Source organism: Anolis carolinensis, chromosome 1 (assembly GCF_035594765.1).
Source record: "Anolis carolinensis isolate JA03-04 chromosome 1, rAnoCar3.1.pri, whole genome shotgun sequence".
In the NCBI taxonomy this organism is placed as follows: domain Eukaryota; kingdom Metazoa; phylum Chordata; class Lepidosauria; order Squamata; family Dactyloidae; genus Anolis; species Anolis carolinensis.
The window spans coordinates 151029074-151049298 of NC_085841.1; the positions used below are offsets into that span (position 1 = coordinate 151029074).

Genomic DNA, 20225 nt, shown 5'->3' on the forward strand with positions numbered 1-20225 from the left:
TCAAATAACATACGCTTTTGAAAAGATCTGGTCCCTTGGAGTTTAACTTTAACCACAATATTATTCCATAGTCAGTGGATGCAAGGAACATCTATATAGTCCATTACTCGTCCAATGAATATTGTTTTTATAATCCTGACATTTTTATTTGTCACTTTTAGGCAATAAAATGCATGATCCTGCCAGTTATTTGACATTACACTGGCTTTGGATGGTTGCCTTTCCCACATATTAATAGTAACTCATTACGGACACAGTGCTGGTATTCAGTTAGATCAAGCCAGTCTATATGTATAAAAATGAAACAACTATGTCATATTTTTTTTAAAACCAGATGTTTTTAATTTCCATACAGGGAAATAATCCACAAAGTTCTATTGTTCAAGGCAGTGGTTACAAACATTAAAGATCTAAGGAAACAACACCCCAAAGCTGTGTTCATTTTTAATCTTGTGCTTAAATCCCCGATTACATGTGTCTGTGTCTTTTTTTCTGTCTTCAAACTACAGCCTAAAAATAGCCTAGTCTACATCAGGGCAAAGGTTTGTGAACACCTCATTGCAACATGTCAGATTTCAAAGCTGTGCAAAGAAAATAGAATTACTGTACATGGAACAGATCTAGATAGAGGAAAAGGCAAAAGTAACTATTTATGGCCAAAGCCTAAGATGTATACTCAGAAGTAAACTCAGAAGATGAATACTCAGAAGTAAATCAGAAGCTAATTCGGAAGAGGTTTACTCAGAAGTAAATCAGGGGAAGTTACTTCCTCCTTTGTACTGCTACTTTTATCTTCTTCTAGAAAATGTCTCTACCTTCTACAGAATCAGCTTTCCTGGAAACAGTATGTATTTCCATATCACATACATTCAAATAATGCTTGGACAAGATTGGGTTTTTTTAACTGTTTGTATCTGCCTCCAAATAAATATCTACATTTTTATGTCTTTCTGCCCTTTCTCCCAGCATAGACTTTTCTGTATCGCACATCAGTTTGTGGGCTTATCTACATACTTGGATGTACTTCTCAGCCAACTATGTCTTTTTCCACGACTCTTAATCACTATCCTTAAAATCTATATTTCTCACTGCATCACTATGCTAGCATATTTTGCGCTTATCTTAGTTTTCACATCCCCACCCCCTTTTTTTGCCACGTGTGCATAAATGTTAGATAACTCCATGCATCTCGAAAAGTGGCTCATGCTAAAATAAAGTATATAATCTTAAAGGTACCATTAGACTACCTTTTCCTTCCCTTTTTACATTTCCTAATATATACATTTAGGATTGCAGCATTACAAGGGGTTATTCGACATACTAATGTTTCACTCCTATGTAACACTACAATCCTATGCATACTGATCTTGGAGTAAGCATCCAGCAAAATAGGTGGGAATAATATCGAAGTAAATATACAGAGAGTATGCTATGATAATTTGGATTACAGTTTTGCAGACAAGTCTTATATTAATGCTCTTGGGAAGTAAGTTTTGTTAATATGCATTTAACCTCAGCCTTATTCATAGCAGATAAAAGGTAACTATGAATTTAAAATACATGGCTGGAGGCCACCTTATCTCTAAATTGTTTTTCAACAGGTGATTATTTTGGTTCAACTACGGTTTTTTTGTAAGGAATGGAGATAGTGCAGTATATTCTACTGCTATTGCTCCTACAACTTTAAAGACAGCTTCACAGATGTTCCACTGGTATTGGTGGGATGGGAAACTGAAGCCCTCCAGATATTGTTGGGATTATATCTCCAATGATCTCTTATTGCCGACTATGTTGACTAGGAACTGCAATCCAATCACTTTTGGAAAGCCCCAAGTTGTTCACTCGTGTTATATGTCTTGTTGGTTTTGTGTGACTTCAAGTTGTTTCTGGCTTACAGAATTCCTAAAGCAAACTTATTAAACTCGGCAGTATTTGTTTTCTTTTGCCTTTCTCAGAGGCTAAGGAAATGTGACTTGCCCAAGGTCGCCAGTAGATTTCCTTTGCTGAGCAGAATTAAAGTCCAGTGCTCAAAATATTACACAATCAAGTCTCCAAAGTTGCAGTCCAAAAACTACTATGATACACTGACTCTTCTTGTTACTCTATATTACTAGAATGATACTGAAAGCAACTGAAGACTTTTTGCATATTTCATTTCTGTATGTTCAGGTGTGAAATGCACAGGATTCCCAGAATCGATCTATCTTACTAGAAAATATGTTGAGAATTTTGAATTGAATACACATCTGCAACGCTCCCTTGTAATAATAATTACCAATAACTACTAGAGCACCTAATTATAATTCAAATACAAAGCAGAACAAATCTTTGCCCTCTTATATAAAGAAAACTCACTACTCTTTTTTAAAAATGTTTTTTTTTCCTTAGTTTGTTTTGAGTCAATGAGGAGCCACACTGTGAAAAGAATTTGTGGAGTTTGGATAACTTTGCTTGCTTTCAACTCACTGAAAATATGGTAGATGTGGAAAAATGGCTTTGCAGGTAAAGTGACTTGAATTGGCATCTGATTCTTGTCCTTAAGAAAAAACAACAACATGGGTTGCTTCATTGGTTTTTAACATACATTTTTCTCAATTGTAGGATCATGCTGCTCTTTCTTTCATTCCATTCTGGAACAGGGGGAACCCAGCTAACACTAACACCTCCAGGTTAGTGATGTGATTATTGATTGTTTCCTACTGCACTGAACCACTAGACTTCATGGAGATAAGCAGATCAAGGATTATGAGACTGTGTCCCTTCAGATGCATCTGATCTACAACTTTCGCCATGCTGGATCATTTTCTGGGGCTAGTTAGACTCAATGTCCAACAATAAGTAGATTATCTACTAGCTATCCTTATGTATCTTGTACTATGCTGACCATCTCTTATTACTACCCTAACTAATCATCTTCAATCCTCTCTCTAGGTTTTATAGAAACTGCCTGTTTCAACAGTATGTTTTGGATGAAACTGGATGAGTCCTTTCTTCAGAAAAAGTACCTCAGGATAGAAATAATTAGTAAGCAGTAATACATTCTCTTGGGAAAGGAGTCAGGAAGAGATTGTCTCTTCACTTCATACCTGTGGTCTGGTTATATACAGGTTGGGTTTCTCTTATCTGAAATGCTTATGACCAGTAGTTCTGGATTTTTTCAGGTTTTAGAATTTTTGGACTTTGGGAGTATGTATTTTTGTATAGATATTGTTTTTTTTATTTATTTATTTATTTATTTATTTATTTATTTATTTATTTATATCCCGCTTTATCTGTCCATATGGAGATTCAAAGCGGCTCACAATCAAAAACACTACAACTTAGAATATACAAATATACCATAATAAAACAGTATTTCATTATATATCATTATACGTTATCAGTAGTGATTATAATCTGATATATTAGTATTACTATATTGCATTATTATTAATACATATTATTATATTATATTATTATTAGTAGTATTATATAATATTATATAAAGATATAGATAAGTGGCTAGTTATGCATCTAGTGCCCACTGAGTTCTTCTCAAGGAGCTGTGACTTCATCACAGTCTGGAATGTAATGAGGAACGTGGGTGAGGGGAATAATGAAGACAAAGGAAAACATGACAGCCCCATGAGAAAAACTCAATGGGGACTGAATTTCCATCACACAATGGAAATTCAGCGTCCTAGGATGCTTCTGCCTCAGTTGACCCACAGAGCCCCACACCACCATCACACAACATATCCTCACTTCCGGCAGGGCTCCATGGGTCAACTGAAGCAGCAGTGTTGTAGGACGCTGCACTGCCAACACAGAGCCTCCCCATATTCCATTTGGAACAATGGGGCTAGCATGGGGGGAAGCTGCATGGCGACGCTTCCCTACATATGATGGGGAAGCGTCAGCTGGTGACAAGGCAGAGTGAGGGGCATCAGGAATGCCCTGCTGCCCCCTAATTCACTATGAAGGCTGGCAAATCAGAAAGCTAGACCTCATCAATTTGATGAGGTCATTTAAGTAGCTCCCTTTCCACAAATTTAGTGGAGGCAGTAAAACATTTCAGGTTTTAGAGTCTTTTGAATTTCCAGAAAAAGGGAAATTCTAATCAAATCAATAGGTCTTCAGACTTCATCACAGAATTAGTTTCCAGCATCATAGGAAGCTTCTTCCCCAAGTGAGCCACGTAGCCCCACACTGCCCATCAAATGACATAGCCTCCCTTCCATCAGGGTTGCATGGCTCAACTGGGGCAGCAGCATCCTACAACACTGCACCGGCAGCATGGGAGCTTCCCCATGTTCCATTAGGAATAATGAGGCTAGCATGGGGGGAAGCTGAGCAATGATGCTTCCCCACAAATAATGGGGAAGCGTTGCTGCCAGCAAGGCAGGGTGTGGGCCTCCGGGATTGCCCCACTGCCTGGCCAAATTGCCATGGAGGCTGGCAAATTGACAGAGTGAACCTCATCAATGTTATTAGGTCCTTACTATTACCTACGTAGTACGTAGTAAGGCTGCTGAGCACTCCCAACCCTGGAAAGTAATGAACTTAAAGTGCAGGGCTGCCATCCAAATAAATCATCTGTGACAGGACCTAGATTTCTCTAACTTTTACTAGGACAAGTTTTATCAATCAATTTCAAAAGTCTGTACTTACTCCTAGAGTTTTTAAAATATAACAAATATAGATTCATTGAATCAATGGTAACTTGGTAAACCAACATTTTAGTAAAATCTTTTGATATACGAGCTCCACTCTAGCTAGAAATAAGAACTAACAATACATGTCAGGCCCTGCTAAACATCTCATAAAGAGGCATAGATTCCCTATCCTGTGTTTCCATATTTGTTGAGTAAGAGTGCATTTACATAGTAGAATTAATGTAGTTTGATACCACGTTAACTGTGATGGCTCAGTGCTATTTAATCATGGAGGTGTCATTTGATGAAGCATCAGCATTCTTTGGCAGAGAAGGTTAAAAACATTAAAAATTACAACTCCGGTGATTGCAGAGCACTGAGCCATGGCTTTTAAAATGGCATCAAACTGTATTAATTCTGCAGTGCAGATTAACTCTAAATCTATGAATGTCTTGATCTTTGGAATCTGTTATCTTAATCTGCAATTTTGAAATAGCACCATGCTTGGCTAAATCTCACAGCTGGAAAGCAACTGAATTAGAACTATAGGGCACCAAAAAAATTAGTTTAGAAACCAAAATGGAGGTCAGATGAGCCATGAGTGCATAGTTACAATACATAACAATACATAATTACTGGAATTTAAATGTGCCATGTGGTCTATGCTACCACAGAAGAAAACACTTATCTTATAAAAGTTACACAGAAATGTGTGGTCGAACTAGCTGCCCAAGTACTGTCTCCGTAGAGAGGTTGACACTATTTTGTGTGTATCTCTAGATCATGCGGTTGTCACTGTCTTGCCTGACAAGGAGGTGGAAACTCGCTGTGGTTATGTCCTGTCAGAAGATGTGTGGGGAAATCGGATCTTCCGGGCTTCTTTTCTTGGCTGTCATGTTACGAACGAGGTGAAGCCTCCAAATGCTCTGATAAAAGCATGACTAATGCTAACCATGGAACTTGTTGTTTCTGACTACCTTACCTTGCCTTAGGGGTTTTCTTGGCAAGATTTATTCAGCCTTTGCCTCCCTCTGAGGTTGATACTGGGTCCATTTTAGCAGGGGTAAATATGTTTTGTGATATACTAAGAATGTAGATTCTGGCCTGAAAATCATGCTGGAGGCTGCTTTTTAAAATTTTCTTTTTAAAATTTGCTTCTGGGATGGTTTTTAATTGAGAGAATTTTTTTTTATCCCAATAAAACAAATGTTTGTAGAACACCCAAGAGGGGATTGTTTAAAAAGATGAAATGAAGATAAATACATTAGTTTTGGACTCTCCTCCACAATGCAGCTAGGTACTGTTTATGAGTGATAAGGTGACATGCCCTTGTTTGTTTCCTTTACTTTGTGCTCTTTGTGTTGATATTGGACGCTGGCTGGAAGAGCAGAGGGCAACAGACAGGGAAAAGGTCAGGCAAAAATGCCATGACCTGCTGGTTGGTCTTGGACAGTGGTTACTAACCTTTGGTCTTCCAGTTGTTTAGGACTTTAACTCCCAGAAATCCCAACCAGCTTACCAGCTGTTAGGAATTGTGAGAGTTGAAGTCCAAAACAGCTGGAGGACCAAGGGTTGGGAACCACTGGTCTTGGGTGATGTTAGATTTGGAACACTGTGTTAGGCAGAACAGCAAATAAAAGGGAACCTCATACATTCTACTAGGCATCCAGAGTGAATATGAGACCTTGGGGTATGGAAAAGAGGGGAACAATTGATGTGCTGATGAAAGGCCACAGTTGTGAAGGCAGCAGCCATCAAACATTCTAAGTTAGTGCATGCTATATATAATTAAACCATTATAAAGGAGAAATTCTGCTTTAAAAAAGACATTGTTTTGTTTCATTATGACAAAATGGAACTTCAGAAACATCTACAGAATGACTGTAGGCTGATCTGACTGAGTAACTGAAGTTTGGAAACATTATGGGTATCTTGTGGGGGACTACAGCTGACAGCAGGATGATCATGGTGGGTGGTGGGTTCTGAAATTACAGGGTGAAAGAAATAAGTTTTTCCACGCTTCTTGATCAATACACAGAAGCTTAATGGATTCTTGAGATAACCTTTCCATTTGCATGAAGATGCAGGTTGCAATAACCCAATGTATCCTAAATAATTACAGAGGGATGAAAGGTTTACTCTTACTTTAAATATCAAAGTGTCATCATTTGAAGACATGAGAGCGCCTATGACTTATCAGCGTGTTTTAAGCTGTCCCTATTTCCCATGGGCTCCACGAGAGATTGTGTGTGAAGAAAATTACATGGAGGTAAGGTCCAGTTTGGTGTGCCCATTACATTTATTATGGGTTGTGTTGACCTAACCTTTACTGCTGAGAGGGCTGTTTTATATAGGAGACTAGCATGGGTACCTGGCAATGCCCAGGTTATTTGAAAAGGGCATGTTGAATTTGTGTGCCAAGTTTGGTTCAGATCTGTCATCAGATGGGTTCAGTGTTCTCTGAATACGGGTGAAGTATAACTCCTGCATGTTAAGGTCAATCACCCCCAAACCTGCCAGTATGCAAATTTGGCCATGTTGGGTCTGTGTGCCAAGTTCAGTCCAATTCCATCATTGATGGAGTTCAAAGTGCTCTTAGATTGCAGGTGAACTATACATCCCCATCCCTACAACTCCTATCAATCATGGAGAATTCTCCCCAAATTGTGGCGACTGCTTTGCTGCAGTGGGTGCAGTTTGGCCACTCATACCAGTAATTCATAACTGGTCAATTCTACCAATTGGCCTTTTCTCCCCTTACAATTTAAGAAAAAGTCCCAGTTAAGCAGTTTCATGTAGTCCAAATGCAAATTGGAAAGTACAGCCTCTCTTTGAAATCAATAACAGAACCATTTACCTAAAACAAAGAGTGTACAAAGTGGAAATGCAAATGTTAAGATGTTCTTGAGTCTGTTAAATTCTGTACTGAACAAACTCTAATCTCACATCAAGGTGTCAGTGAAGACTGATGTCCCAGTGATTTCAGATGTTGAGACTGAAGACTGGATGCCAGCCCTGCCAGAGGTAGGGAAGGGACTGTTACTATTTGTATACCATATATAACCAATTCATGAATAAGTCAACATCATGTTGAGGGCCCATTTTTGGGCCAGAACTGTGGATTTTGATACGACCCATGGATATGGTCATTCTGTGGAGAAGAGAAAACACCAATGTCACCTCAGGGGGCCAGCCACATCTGGATGCTGCCATGCCACCATTTCCTACCCTAGGCACTCAAAAAGGCGAGAAGCAGTATCACGGTAGAAGGAGCTGAGGTGATCAGTTTTTCTTTTAGCTTCTCCTGGGACAGAGTAAGTTCTTGCCTTCTGCCATTTGACTCAGAAAAGGGAGTGCTCCTTTTTTGTTGTTGTAAGAATGAAGGCATAGCACTTACATTGAGGCATGGATCATTCAACCCAGGTTTGAGGGTGGGGAGGGGTTTGATTAAAATTAGATATGCATGAGTATATAGGGTAATAAATCCATACAGTAATTAAAAGAGCAATAATTTTTCCCTGACAGTTTACAACTACTAGCATTAAAATATTAGCTAAATCAGTATTAAGTCAATTAGACTGTAAATTGCATGCTTCCTCTTCCTGGAGGCAACAGACTTTATATCTCATCTTTGCAACCAAATTGCCAAGTCAAAGAGTGTGCTTCTATTACATGTGGTCTTGACATGATATATGTAGGTACAGGTTTGGATTTTTAAAAAATAATAATAATAATAATAATTATTATTATTATTATTAAACTTTATTTATACCCCGCTAGCATCTCCCGAAGGACTCGATGCGGCTTACAAAGGCCAAGGCCTCAACACACAATATAACACTACAAAACAAAAAGCAAATTAAAAACAATTAAAACAGTATAATAATAATAATGGGGTAATTTATTTACTGTGTCTAAGTAAATCTGTAATCTTTTGTTGCACTAACAACCCAACATTCTTATCAACTGAATCCTTTCTCTTTTGCCCTCTTTTAGACAGAAAAGGTTGCATATCAGGTATGGCAGCTGATATTCTATTCTCCTTCAGGGAGAAAGACAACCGTGGTGAGTGATGCCAGTAAGCTAGGCTACAGTTTCAATAACACGCTGACAAGGGTTTTCCTTCGGTCTCCATACTCCACAAATGAATCTGAACATTCAGTGGTGAGTTTGTAGACAGGCGGCTTTCTTCTAATGAATACCAGGCTGCAGAGAAACTGGACTTCACCATGTATATTTTACATACAGGCTAATGGGGTCACTATGAGTACCGTCAGCTCCACTTCCATGTACAAACAAAGATGGCTTCTCCTGTTGATAGATACCACAGTATCGTGCCCTGCTGGCAAGTATTTCTCCTCTTTTCTAAAATGCATTGTTTACTCATATGACCCTGTAAAAGCTTATCCTTTCTTGAAAAACCTCTCCCACCAGAGTCAGCATTAATGCAGCAAAGATTCCTATTATGCGTCTTTCATTGGTGTTGTTCACATTTTTCAGGTATATAGTCTTGCTTCAAATTGGCCACTTATGTGAACATATTTGTAAGAATGGCAAGGTATCAGAAACTGAAAATAAGAGAGAACTAAAGGCAAGATAGGAATAATGACGACCAAAACATTGGTCATAACTGAACACAAAAGTTGACTTGGTTGTTTTTGCTGCAATTGACCATCCAAAATATCCCTTTGGAAACCATGTCGTAAGATTTTCCTGGCTCGTTGAGGGTTGGCAGGGGGGTTCATCAATATTAAAATGTTAACTGCTTGCACTGTGGAAATACTCTTGATTTTAACCAGCAACGCTCTAACACTTACTATGTCTACAATCAACAGATGGCACCAGCTTCACAGATACTGTCATAAGATGGACAGTGCCAACTATGATTCCTAGACTGGTCCTTCAAGCACACACCTTCACATCCCTTAATGTATCAATGGGAGTTGGAGGGAAAAGAATTGAAAACCCTGAAAAATTCAACTATGTACTGGAAAATAATCACACACATGTTGGAATAACAATCCCAATTGGAGCATTTGGGGGCAGATTTAAGGTAATAATAAACTATGAAAATATACTAGAGAAACGTAGGGTAATGTTTGTTTTGACAATCTGGCAAACTCTGGTTTATCTGTTGTTCATCCAATTTTAACAGTGCTGCAACAAAGCAAAATTCAATACTTGTCTCCCCTGTATACAGACACTGAAACAAAAACTAACAAACAAAACAAACCCTGCCAGATTAGCATAGATGTAACTGCTAAATTGGAGCCCCGGTGGCGAAGTGTGTTAAAGCACTGAGCTGCTGAACTTGCAGACCAAAAGGTCCCAGGTTCAAATCCCGGGAGCGGAGTGAGCGCCCGCTGTTGCTTCAGCTTCTGCCAACCAGCAGTTCGAAAACATGCCAATGTGAGTAGATCAATAGGTATGGCTCCTGCGAGAAGGTAATGGCGTTCCATACAGTCATGCCAGCCACATGACCTTGGAGGTGTCTACGGACGATGCCGGCTCTTCAGCTTAGAAATGGAGATGAGCACCAACCCCCAGAGTCAGACATGACTTAAATTGCATTTGCTCTATATACATTGAAGAATGTATGTGGATGCAGGATCCCACGACAAGTAAGGTTTTTTGATGGAATGTGGTTTAAACTGGCCATTAAACCATTTTTTCTGTATAACATTGCAGCCTTCCTTCTGAAACAGTTGCGGAATTTGGAGAACATTTTAATATAAATATTGCTTTAAAAGCCGAGGTTCAGGCATTAATGAGGACTCACAAAGCTTTTAATGGCTTGGTTCCGCCAACCTGAGAGATCACTTTGAACCAATGTTCTACTACAACCTTTAAAATGGATCAAGATGCTTTATATCCTGGTTGAACTATTGTAATGCATTCTACAATAGAATGCATTTGGGGCTGCCTTTGAAAAGTGCTCAGAAACTTTAGTTGGTCCAAAGAGCAGCAGCCAGACTGCTAACTGGGGTTGGCTACAGGGAGCAAATAACTCTTCTGTTACAACAGCTCCACTGGTTGCTTACATGTTTCTTAGCACAATTCAAAGTGCTGGTTTTGATCTACAAAGCCCTATATCGCTCAGGTCCGGTTTATCTGAAGGACCATTTCTTTTTCTATGAACCTGGGAGATATCTCCAAATTACTGGGGAGGGCCTTCTTTTGGTCCCACTACCCATTCAAGCATGCTTGGTGGGAACATGGGAGAGGGCTTTTTCGGTGGCTGCTCCCAGGCTGTGGAACTCCCTCCCAAGAGAGACCGGATGGCTTGTCTTCCTTCCACAAGCAAGTCAAGATCTTCCTCTACCAATAGGCTTTTGGGGAAGGGGAAGGGGAGGATGGGTGGGATTGGGGAGGATATGAGTTTTAAAGGGCATTTTTAATGTATTTGCTGTATTTAAATTCTGTTTTTGCCACATTGCTATTATTTGTTTTTAACTTTTGCATTGTTCTTTTAAAACCTTTTAGTGTGGATAGATGTTGGCCGCCTTGAGCCCCCATGAGGAAAAAGGCAGGATCTAAATAATAATAATAATAATAATAATAATAATAATAATTATAATAATTATAATAATAATGATAATAATAATAATTTGATAAATGAACTAAAGCAGGCCTGTAATATGAGCAAAGAAAGATAACTTTGGAGTTTCATAGAAAAATTTGAGTTGATACATCCTTCAGAATAATGTAAGATGAATCTGCTGAACCCAGTCTTTGACCCAGACTTACTATCTCCTGTCTCAAGTCTTTGAATGACTAAAGACTGCCTTTAATGTTCAATATCTGTGACTACCGGAATAAACAGTTAATGTATTATAAAATACAGTTCAGCGCTACAAAAAGAATGCAGGACACTGTATGCAATATAATTATGTTTAGTATGATGGCTTCATTGGCACTGTGGATTTTCACTGTAATTAATCCCACTGGATCTAAGTTTATACTATGACTTATTATTTCTCTCTCTCCATCCCTCTCCATTCAGAGCACTGTATCTAATGGCATCTATGGAATGACATGGAGTATTGACTTATTTTTGGAGCATACCTGGTCGGATACAGATTGGCAGCTGACCAAGTATACTGTGATTAAGCCAATCACGACACCCTTCATGCCACAAATACCAACTGTAGTCAATAGTAAGTTGGAGCAGCATAGGTGGAGAATTAGATGGAAGATGTCTTGTAAAAATAACCTATCTCTCACAAAAGCAAAACCTTTGGAGGACCCATGAAAGCTATTCCTTTATTGATAATCAGTTTGTGATCTGTTTTTAAGAAATAAGAAGCAGGGACTAGATGTTACTCTGTAGACAACAATATCTGAGAGTATATTCAAAATTATACTTAAATAATATTCTTCTTTTTGCAAGGAAAATGTTTACTAGAAAATCTTGTGTTGTTTATAATTGTAGACATGTAACAAAAGAAGATACATAGTTTACTTTACAGGAAAAGTTATTCTTCCCCTAAAACATTGTTGTATTGGGAGATGAGGTGGAAGTGATTGTTTAGGAATTATCTTCAAAAGTATAGATGTATACAAAGCCTTCCATAAATAGCTGTGTTAAAACATTGCTTGTGAACTTTTCTATTCACATAATATAATACTACTACTAATAATAATAATAACCATAAAGACTTTGGCACAAGCCAGTCAAGGTGGTTCCAGTGGTGACCGGCACACTGGGTGCAATGCCTAAAAACCTAGGCCTGCACTTAAACACAATTGGCACTGACAAAATTACCACCTGCCAGCTGCAGAAGGCCACCTTACTGGGATCTGAACGCATTATTCACTGATACATCACACAGTCCTAGACACTTGAGAAGTGTCCAACGTGTGATCCAATACTACAGCCAGCAGAGTGTCTGCTGTGGACTCATCTTGTTGTGTTTCAAATAATAATATCTTTATTTGTAGACTGCTCAATCTCCCCGAAGGCACTTAAAATGCCTTTTCCTTTGCAGACACCATTCCAGAAACACGAGTGTTTGATGTTATGTTGGGAGTCTTCCTTCCTGATGTCACTCTGGTAATACTTACAATAGGAGGTATACCTTTAACACTCAAAGAAGCTGAGCAAAAGAACTACAAGATCTCAGACACTCCTTTCCCTACTGGAATGAAGGGCTTTAAACTGGAAGTACCTTTTGATGACCCCATTGTCCAAAAAGAGGTAAGGGAATTGGGGCCCTAAGGTTAGGTTAAGGTTTTCCCCTGACGTTAAGTCCAGTCATGTCTGACTCTGGGGGTTGGTGCTCATCTCCATTTCTAAGCCGAAGAGCCGGCGTTGTCCATAGACATCTCCAAGGTCATGTGGCCGGCATGACTGCATGGAGCGCCGTTACCTTCCCGCCAGATCTACTCACATTGGCATGTTTTCGAACTGCTAGGTTGGCAGGAGCTGGAGCTAACAGCAGCTGCTCACGCCGCTCCCGGGGTTTGAACCTGGGACCTTTCGGTCTCCAGCTCAGTGCTTTAACGCACTTCGCCACCGGGGCTCAATTTAAAAAAATGCAATTTACTTTACATAAATATTTTGCTATGCTTAATTAATTTGATTCAGCAAATATGCATGCGTTTGATAGTGAAGAGGTTCATGGACAACAAGAGATCACTACAACAAGATATCTGTGTATCCATGTTTGTCTTCCCCATGCTGCTGGCCAGTAGATTACATTCTTGGTGCCCCAACTTCTATAATCTTCAGTCAGAAGGACTAATGGAAGTGATGAAAAATGTAGTCCAATGTATAATGGGGACTGCTGCTATATGCCATGACAATGAACCTCTCATTTCTAAAAATCTCAAATAGCTGAGTATTCCCAAAAACATTTCTCCTCTTGAAGGAGACATATGCAAGAAATCAATGCCTTGAATATTGCTTAAACTGGTAGAAGACAGTCTTGTGAGTTGATGGTGATGGTCTTATTGTTGCTATACTTCCAAAACGACATGGCATACATAGGATTTTTTAAACAATGCCCCCAATTAAAAAAGAAAACCAAAAATCCTTTTTGTTAAGTAGTTGTTCTTCTTGTATGTCTTGAAGTCATTTCTGACTTATGGTGAATCTGTCATGAGTTTTCTTGACAAATTTGTTCAGAGTGGGGGTTGCCATTACAATTCTCTGAGGTTGAGAGAGCATGCCTTACCCAACGTGAGGCTCATGTGGTCAAATTCATGTTTCTAAATTTATTTTAAAGTATGTGAACAAAAATGAAACTAAATATAACCTGCGTGTGAACTACACACTGAATGTGGGCCCTGAGAAGAAGCTATACCATCATTTTGCAGACATAGAGTGTATAATTGCAGATATTGGTAAGTTTCTCATAACTGTTGTTCATATCAATCTCTCACTGATGGCAATTTCAGTTCATATATTGTTTTTGTTGTTGTACCTCAGTGAGGCAGACAAACCCAATGAAATCTGAATATAATTCTGTTGGTGAGCCAAAAATCAACAAATCTCAGTCCAAACTTAAATGATGTATTGTCACAATTATACCCATACCTTTAAATAAGAGACAAATATTACTTCTTAACTACAGTATTTAGGCAAAATTACCCAACTGTAGAGTAAGAATCCCCATCAATTTATCCAGAGACTCTCTCATTTGAAATTCATGTTTCCAAATTTAGGGTGCTCTAGATGTTGTTGGACTTGTGCTTCCATTATTCTCATCTAGTGGCAATCAAACAATTTCTGGCGGGCCACATGTTTCCATCCCCCATTATATTTATTGGACCCACTATAACCTACAGCATACAGTCCGTTTTTAAATGCCTTCCACTATATGTCTGCTTGACTCTCATTAATTTCTCAATAATGCATCTAGTCATGAAAACTGTGTGTCACATAACCCAGAATTAGGTCATGTTTAGAACCATCAGTTGAAGACAAGTGATATCATTCACGTTTCCAAATTTAAGGGGCTCAAAATTAAAAGATCTCACAAAAATTTTAGAGACTGTGTATAGCATATATTAGAAATGTTATTTCATTGCTTCTCTCCTTTCCCCTTTTTCCACAGTACTACCAGAAGGCACTGGATATTGTGACAAAGCAAACATGTATTTAGTTCTTCCAACTAAAGACATCTACAAATATTGGAGCTTACATGTAGGCAATAGGCCTCTAAATCAGGCTACTGCCTTTGCAGATGGGTATTTTCTCACTGCAAATGATACTCATCTTGTATTACAAGTGCCTGTCTTTGCCCCTGGGATTATCTATGAGGTACATTGTCTTACTATTCCATATTGAATCTTTTCAGATCCCAGTTGAGGAACATGCTTAAACTGAAATCATACAAGCTTTACCACAGTACATTTGGCTGTCTACATTTTCTGGTTTAACTTTTGTGGATTTGATTAATATATTCTCTTTGAATCTCTAGTTCTGCCAGCATGATTTCATGGTCACCTTCAAGCAGATTTTGACCATAGAATCACACTAGAAGATCTAGAGATTCCAAGAAAAAATACTTTTCTAGGCATTTGTAAGTCCTTCGGTGCAAATATATGATTTTTAATTCACATTTCCCCCACTTGCAGTCTAGCCAAGATCGCCGTTCTTCTGTAACTCCACTCTCCCATCTGCGCCATGTTCTACAACAGGAACTATGGGATCTTTGTTAATGGACAGACTGAAATTGGGGGGGGGGGGGGCTAGGCAGATAATGGCAGGCATTTTGTGTCCTATGCCAATGGTTTTACTGATTTCAGTGATCAACACTAGATCTCCATACAATTTTGAGCCTAAGCCTAACTACAGCTAGACTCCACAATATACACATTGTGTCAATCTGCCGCACTATTTGTGAGTTATGCTCACAAATATTGAGAAGTCAATATGATATATTTGGAGGAAATGTATAGCTGTGTTCAGGAATAGAGCTTATATGTAGAGAAGTGGATAGGGGAAAAGTGTAACTCACTAACTATATGTCAGAATGTTGGCACATATAAGCTATGGAGTTTGGATGTCGTAAGTTCAAAGGATTATAAATATTTGTCTTAATACCCAGACTGAATAAAACTGTTAGACAGAACTGCTAGTTTTCTCCCATATTTCACTTTCTCTATGACTTTTCTATACGTAATTAGCCATGTTGAGTCTTTACTGGATTTTAATGCAAATTGTAGATAGGAGGCCTAGTAAAGCAGGCCTGGTAAAATACATCCTATTTATTATATAGTACTGGTATATGACGTACCACACATTGGACCAATTTAAAACAAGGAAATGCATAGCTAATGTCTCGTTAGTCCCCAAAAAATGTTTAAATGAGAAACTATGTCTAACACATATGCGATCCTTTTGATTTTAAAGGAAGTGTCATTTGAAAGAATCCAAGCTAGATTTGACCTTACCCTGAAGAAAATAATCACTATGGAGACAGTGAATGTCTTTTCAATCAGGTGTAGTTTCTACTTCCTAGAATTTGTAGGTGAGTTATATCCACTGCCAGTTCAGAAGGTCATATGGGACATAACTTGCATCTTCATCTTACTGTCGTCATTTTCTTCTTCCAGTTTGCTATCCTAATGGGATAATGACTGTATCTGCTGTTATGAAGACAGTTCCATCTATTGACATGAGCAAAACAAGACTGAAAGACAGGACCTGTAAGCCAAAAGAGTTTACCAAAGAACGAGCCTTCTTCCAGTTTCATGTTTCCACCTGCGGGACTTTGGTGAAGGTGGGTAATTAGAAAGAGAGATTTGGGACATGAAAGATGGAAGTTGTTTTCAAGCATGCTGGCTCTGAATCTATTTTCCCCAATACAGTTTGAAGGTGACCATCTTATTTATGAAAATGAAATATCCTTTGAAAGAGGGATTCTTCCAGTACAGGGACCACCAACTATCACAAGAGATCCAGAGTACAGGTAGAAGCAGCAAAATTGGTACTATTTTCACGTTTGGAAGTCCATACAAACTAAAAGCCTTCTTCTGTTCCAGACTAACTGTATTCTGTTACTACTCATTCAAAGAGACACTAACACAAAGAGCTACTATCTTTGGCTCTGCATCTGAAATACCTCAATCTTCTGGCTTTGGGCCAATAATGACTAGGTCAAACATTGCAGGTAGGTAACTTTGGCAAGTGCAAACATTTATGAGCATATTGTTGCATTCTTAAAATGTTTTGTAAGAAGTAAAGATATTTTCTTTTTTATAGGCCATAGAAGAGTGAGACAAGCACTGAATGTAATGGCAAACATATTCACGGGTAAGATTATCCTAAAGGGGCATGAAAATTATTCTAAATCTAAAGATTGATATTAGACCAGTGGTTTCCACCCTTTAGGCCTCCAGGTGTTTTGGATTTCAACTCCCAGAAATCCCAGCCAGCTTACCAGCTGTTAGGAACTGTGGGAGCTGAAGTCCAAAACACCTGGAGGCCCAAAGGTTGGGAACCACTGTATTAGACCCTTATACCAGAGGTATACTGAAAATCATACAGCCTTTCAGTGGTAGTTGGACTACAACTCCTAACGGCTCCAGTCAGCACAATTAATAGGAGACCCCAGTGGCACAGTGGGTAAAACCCTTGTACCGGCAGGACTGATGACTTGAAAGTTAGGTTGCTGATCTGAAGGTTGTCGGTTCAAATCCAAACCGGGGAGAGCGTGGATGAGCTCCCTCTATCAGCTCCAGCTTCATACAGAGACATGAGAGAAGCCTCTCACATCAAACATCCAGGCATTCCCTGGGCAACATCCTTGCAGATGGCCAATTCTCTCACACCAGAAGTGACTTGCAGTATCTCAAGTCGCTCCTTACACACAGAAAAGCACAATTAATGGTGAAGAATGCTGAGAGTTATACTCTGGTAATGTACAAAGGATCATGTAATTCCCACCCTAATTTCTATTCAATGCCCAAAACTAACTTCTCCCAACTTTCAACTTGCAGATGAATCTTTCACAGAAACTTATGGTAAACATTCAGTACCATCTATATATTTATGGGAGCCTATGCTTCTTGAAGTTCAACTAAAAGATGAAGCTCCTGGTATGGAACTATACTTGGATAATTGTTGGATAACTGAGTCTGAAGAGTTCAACAGTATTTCTCAGTGGAAATTCATTGCAAATGGGCAAGTAGAATTGCATACTCATCTGAAATCATGATAACCAAGCAAAGTTTATCTCAAATGAACAAGTGATAAGTAACTAATCACCTTCTCTCATCTCTTCAACAGATGTGAGGACCAAACTAATGGGTTTGTGAACTTCTACTCAGTGTTGAAAAGTGACAGAGTGAAATATCCTAAGCATTTCAAAAGAGTGGGAGTTCATATACTGAATCTTCCTCTGAGAAAGGTATAATCCAAGTGAGGAGGCTGGGAGTGGAAAATATGGTCATGTGGTATATTCTCCACATCTGAGGCGATGCATTCACAATTGATAGAGACACTTCAAGGGTTCTGACTTTCTCGAATGTTCATAAAGTAGGTGGATAATGCCTGATAAGGAGAAATCAATGCATAATATGATTGTTCTGTGGATAAGAATAACCAAACCTTTTCATAGAAGTCCTCTACCATTATCACTTACATGGAATTGTACAACTATTCTTTTTCTCCTTTTTGTTGTTGAAGTAAAAGAAAATGAAAGAAGTATGAGGCAGGATACAGGATTTAGGTGAAGACAATGTTTTCAACTCCATCCTTGAAATTCAGTCTATGGGGTAGGATAACTTCATATTAAAAGGCTCATTGGAAAACCTGACGAGTAGCATTACACCTCAGGTGTTTCAGGATTCCACTATAAATGATTAAAACCCCATGTAAGCTTAATGTAGAGTAGAAGTTACAGAAATGGTACTCATGAAGTGATAGAACTATTAAAAGTACTGATGTAGACAGAACAGAATAAGAAATCTTGGCAAGTGTCTAACAACAATAATTGTCCTTATTGGCAATGTTTGGGAGACTTTTCTTTTAAAGCCATAAGTGATTTAGATACTAAACCTAGAGTAGACCAACAGTAGTCTCATGAAGTCAAACCCAGTCTAGTAGAAATGCAATAAACCTAGTATGATTTGCCTGTCTCCTTCCTCGGGCTACAAAAGAAGATTGTGAAGTATCTGGCAAGCCACAATATATGGTTAGCCAACAATGAGAAAAGAACTCGCCTTTCCTTAGCACTGGTTGGAAATGTCTTCCTTTGAAGCAGCCCTCCTAAAATGCCAGTATTTAGCATGTTGCTACATCAAACATGGAAAGAAAAACTTATGTAATCCTGCACCACTAAACAAAATTGGCAGGTTAACTTTTCTTATTAACGCCTTTTGAATGCAGCAAAATTATTTCCCCATGACAGTAAGGCATATTAAATATGACTATCGGTATTTAGGGGACAGAAAATATTAGATAGGCTTTTCTTATCATATTTTATGTCTTAACAGAGTATCTTTCTCTTTTCTGTTCTCTACATCCCATCTCCAACTCTTCTGTAGGTATACTTCCACTGCACAGTTACAGTCAATATTTCTCCTTGTGTGTCTCTTAATAGTCTTCCCTGCAAACAATGTGGTTTTGGAAGGAAACTTGGTAGGTGTTTCAGTGAAAACTGTGAACATGACATCTATCCATTGACTACTAAATTTTAATAAATTGTGAGGTGGTTTGCCTTATTCCCTCAATCATTGTAAACATAATTTTAAATACAGAGAACAACCAGTTCTCAACAACCACTTTAGCAAATGCCTGTGCCTTAGTTCTAGGGATATTTAACTAATATTCTCTTTATTACTACAGATCAGCATTCTGAAACTCTTCCTATTAATCATGGTTATGTTGTGGCTGGACCAATCTTGATTCTTCATCCTGACCAAATTAAGGAGATGGCCACACACAAAAGTTAGGTAGGTGTCAGAACTGAATTAACAAGAATAATATCCTGTGTTACACTCACTGCTGCACTTACATCCCATTAATAGATGATATTACAGGTTCATTTGTACCACCTTATTTTGCTGGGTTTCTTCAAAAATAAAGATAACTTTGCTACATGATTGTTGCCTTTAGCCATAACAAAAATGTATGTTGTCTTGAAGGCACCTGCATGTGTAAACAAATAAACTAAATCTTTCCTTTCTCTTCCAGGTGTAGCCGGACAATTCTACTTGCTGCAGTTGGATTCTGGATTCCCAAGATTGGACTGCTTTAAATGTACACATCACATTAGATTCCTATATTATCAGATCTCTATAAATTAAAAACAAGAAGTGCAAACTATGACTTTGTCTTAGTTTTTTGAAGAGAATGTTTTATCTGGGGAGAGGGGTTCTTTTCTTCACACTGGACTAGGAGTGAAATCGGAGATCAACAGCCAGTGGAACAACCAAGGAATCGATCCTTTCTTGTCCAAGGCCACTGAGTTAGCCTTTTAGTTAAGCCATCACCTCTCAAACTATGTAAGTTCTTGTAAGGGCAAAAGGAGAAATCAATGCATAATATGATTACTCTGAGGATAAAAATAATCAAACCTTTCTAACACATAAGAAATCTACTTATTTCTAGAAATAATATCCTCTTTACACTCCTCTTTA

General features: G+C 38.5%; 1 protein-coding gene across 2 annotated transcripts; it reads left to right on the plus strand.

Annotated features, from left to right (window-relative positions):
• The first annotated feature begins 548 nt into the window (after window positions 1–548).
• LOC103280166 (uncharacterized) lies at window positions 549–19911 on the plus strand. Of its 2 annotated transcripts, XM_008118196.3 has the most exons (24): window positions 550–844; window positions 2389–2502; window positions 2602–2669; window positions 2932–3024; window positions 5415–5542; window positions 6757–6903; window positions 7587–7658; window positions 8631–8798; window positions 8883–8979; window positions 9470–9687; window positions 11638–11791; window positions 12623–12831; window positions 13862–13979; window positions 14693–14898; window positions 15994–16111; window positions 16197–16363; window positions 16452–16552; window positions 16626–16753; window positions 16846–16896; window positions 17583–17766; window positions 17872–17992; window positions 19131–19224; window positions 19432–19538; window positions 19780–19911. In XM_008118196.3, exons 2-23 carry the CDS (start codon window positions 2474–2476, stop codon window positions 19536–19538), a joined length of 2778 nt encoding a protein of 925 aa, XP_008116403.1. In that variant the 5' UTR covers window positions 550–844; window positions 2389–2473; the 3' UTR covers window positions 19780–19911. The 2 variants fall into 2 exon arrangements, with proteins under 2 accessions (XP_008116408.1, XP_008116403.1); XM_008118201.3 differs by lacking the exon at window positions 19131–19224 and having other exon boundaries at window positions 549–844.
• The last annotated feature ends 314 nt before the right edge of the window (window positions 19912–20225 follow it).

What these genes read in the sequence shown, in the direction of transcription:
- LOC103280166 (XM_008118196.3), top strand. Translation starts at nt 2,474, where the DNA reads ATGGTAGATGTGGAAAAATGGCTTTGCAG. An exon ending in CACAGTATCGTGCCCTGCTG is followed by an intron (nt 8,980 to 9,469) that starts GCAAGTATTTCT and finishes TACAATCAACAG; the next exon opens with ATGGCACCAGCTTCACAGAT. An exon ending in CATTTGGGGGCAGATTTAAG is followed by an intron (nt 9,688 to 11,637) that starts GTAATAATAAAC and finishes CTCTCCATTCAG; the next exon opens with AGCACTGTATCTAATGGCAT.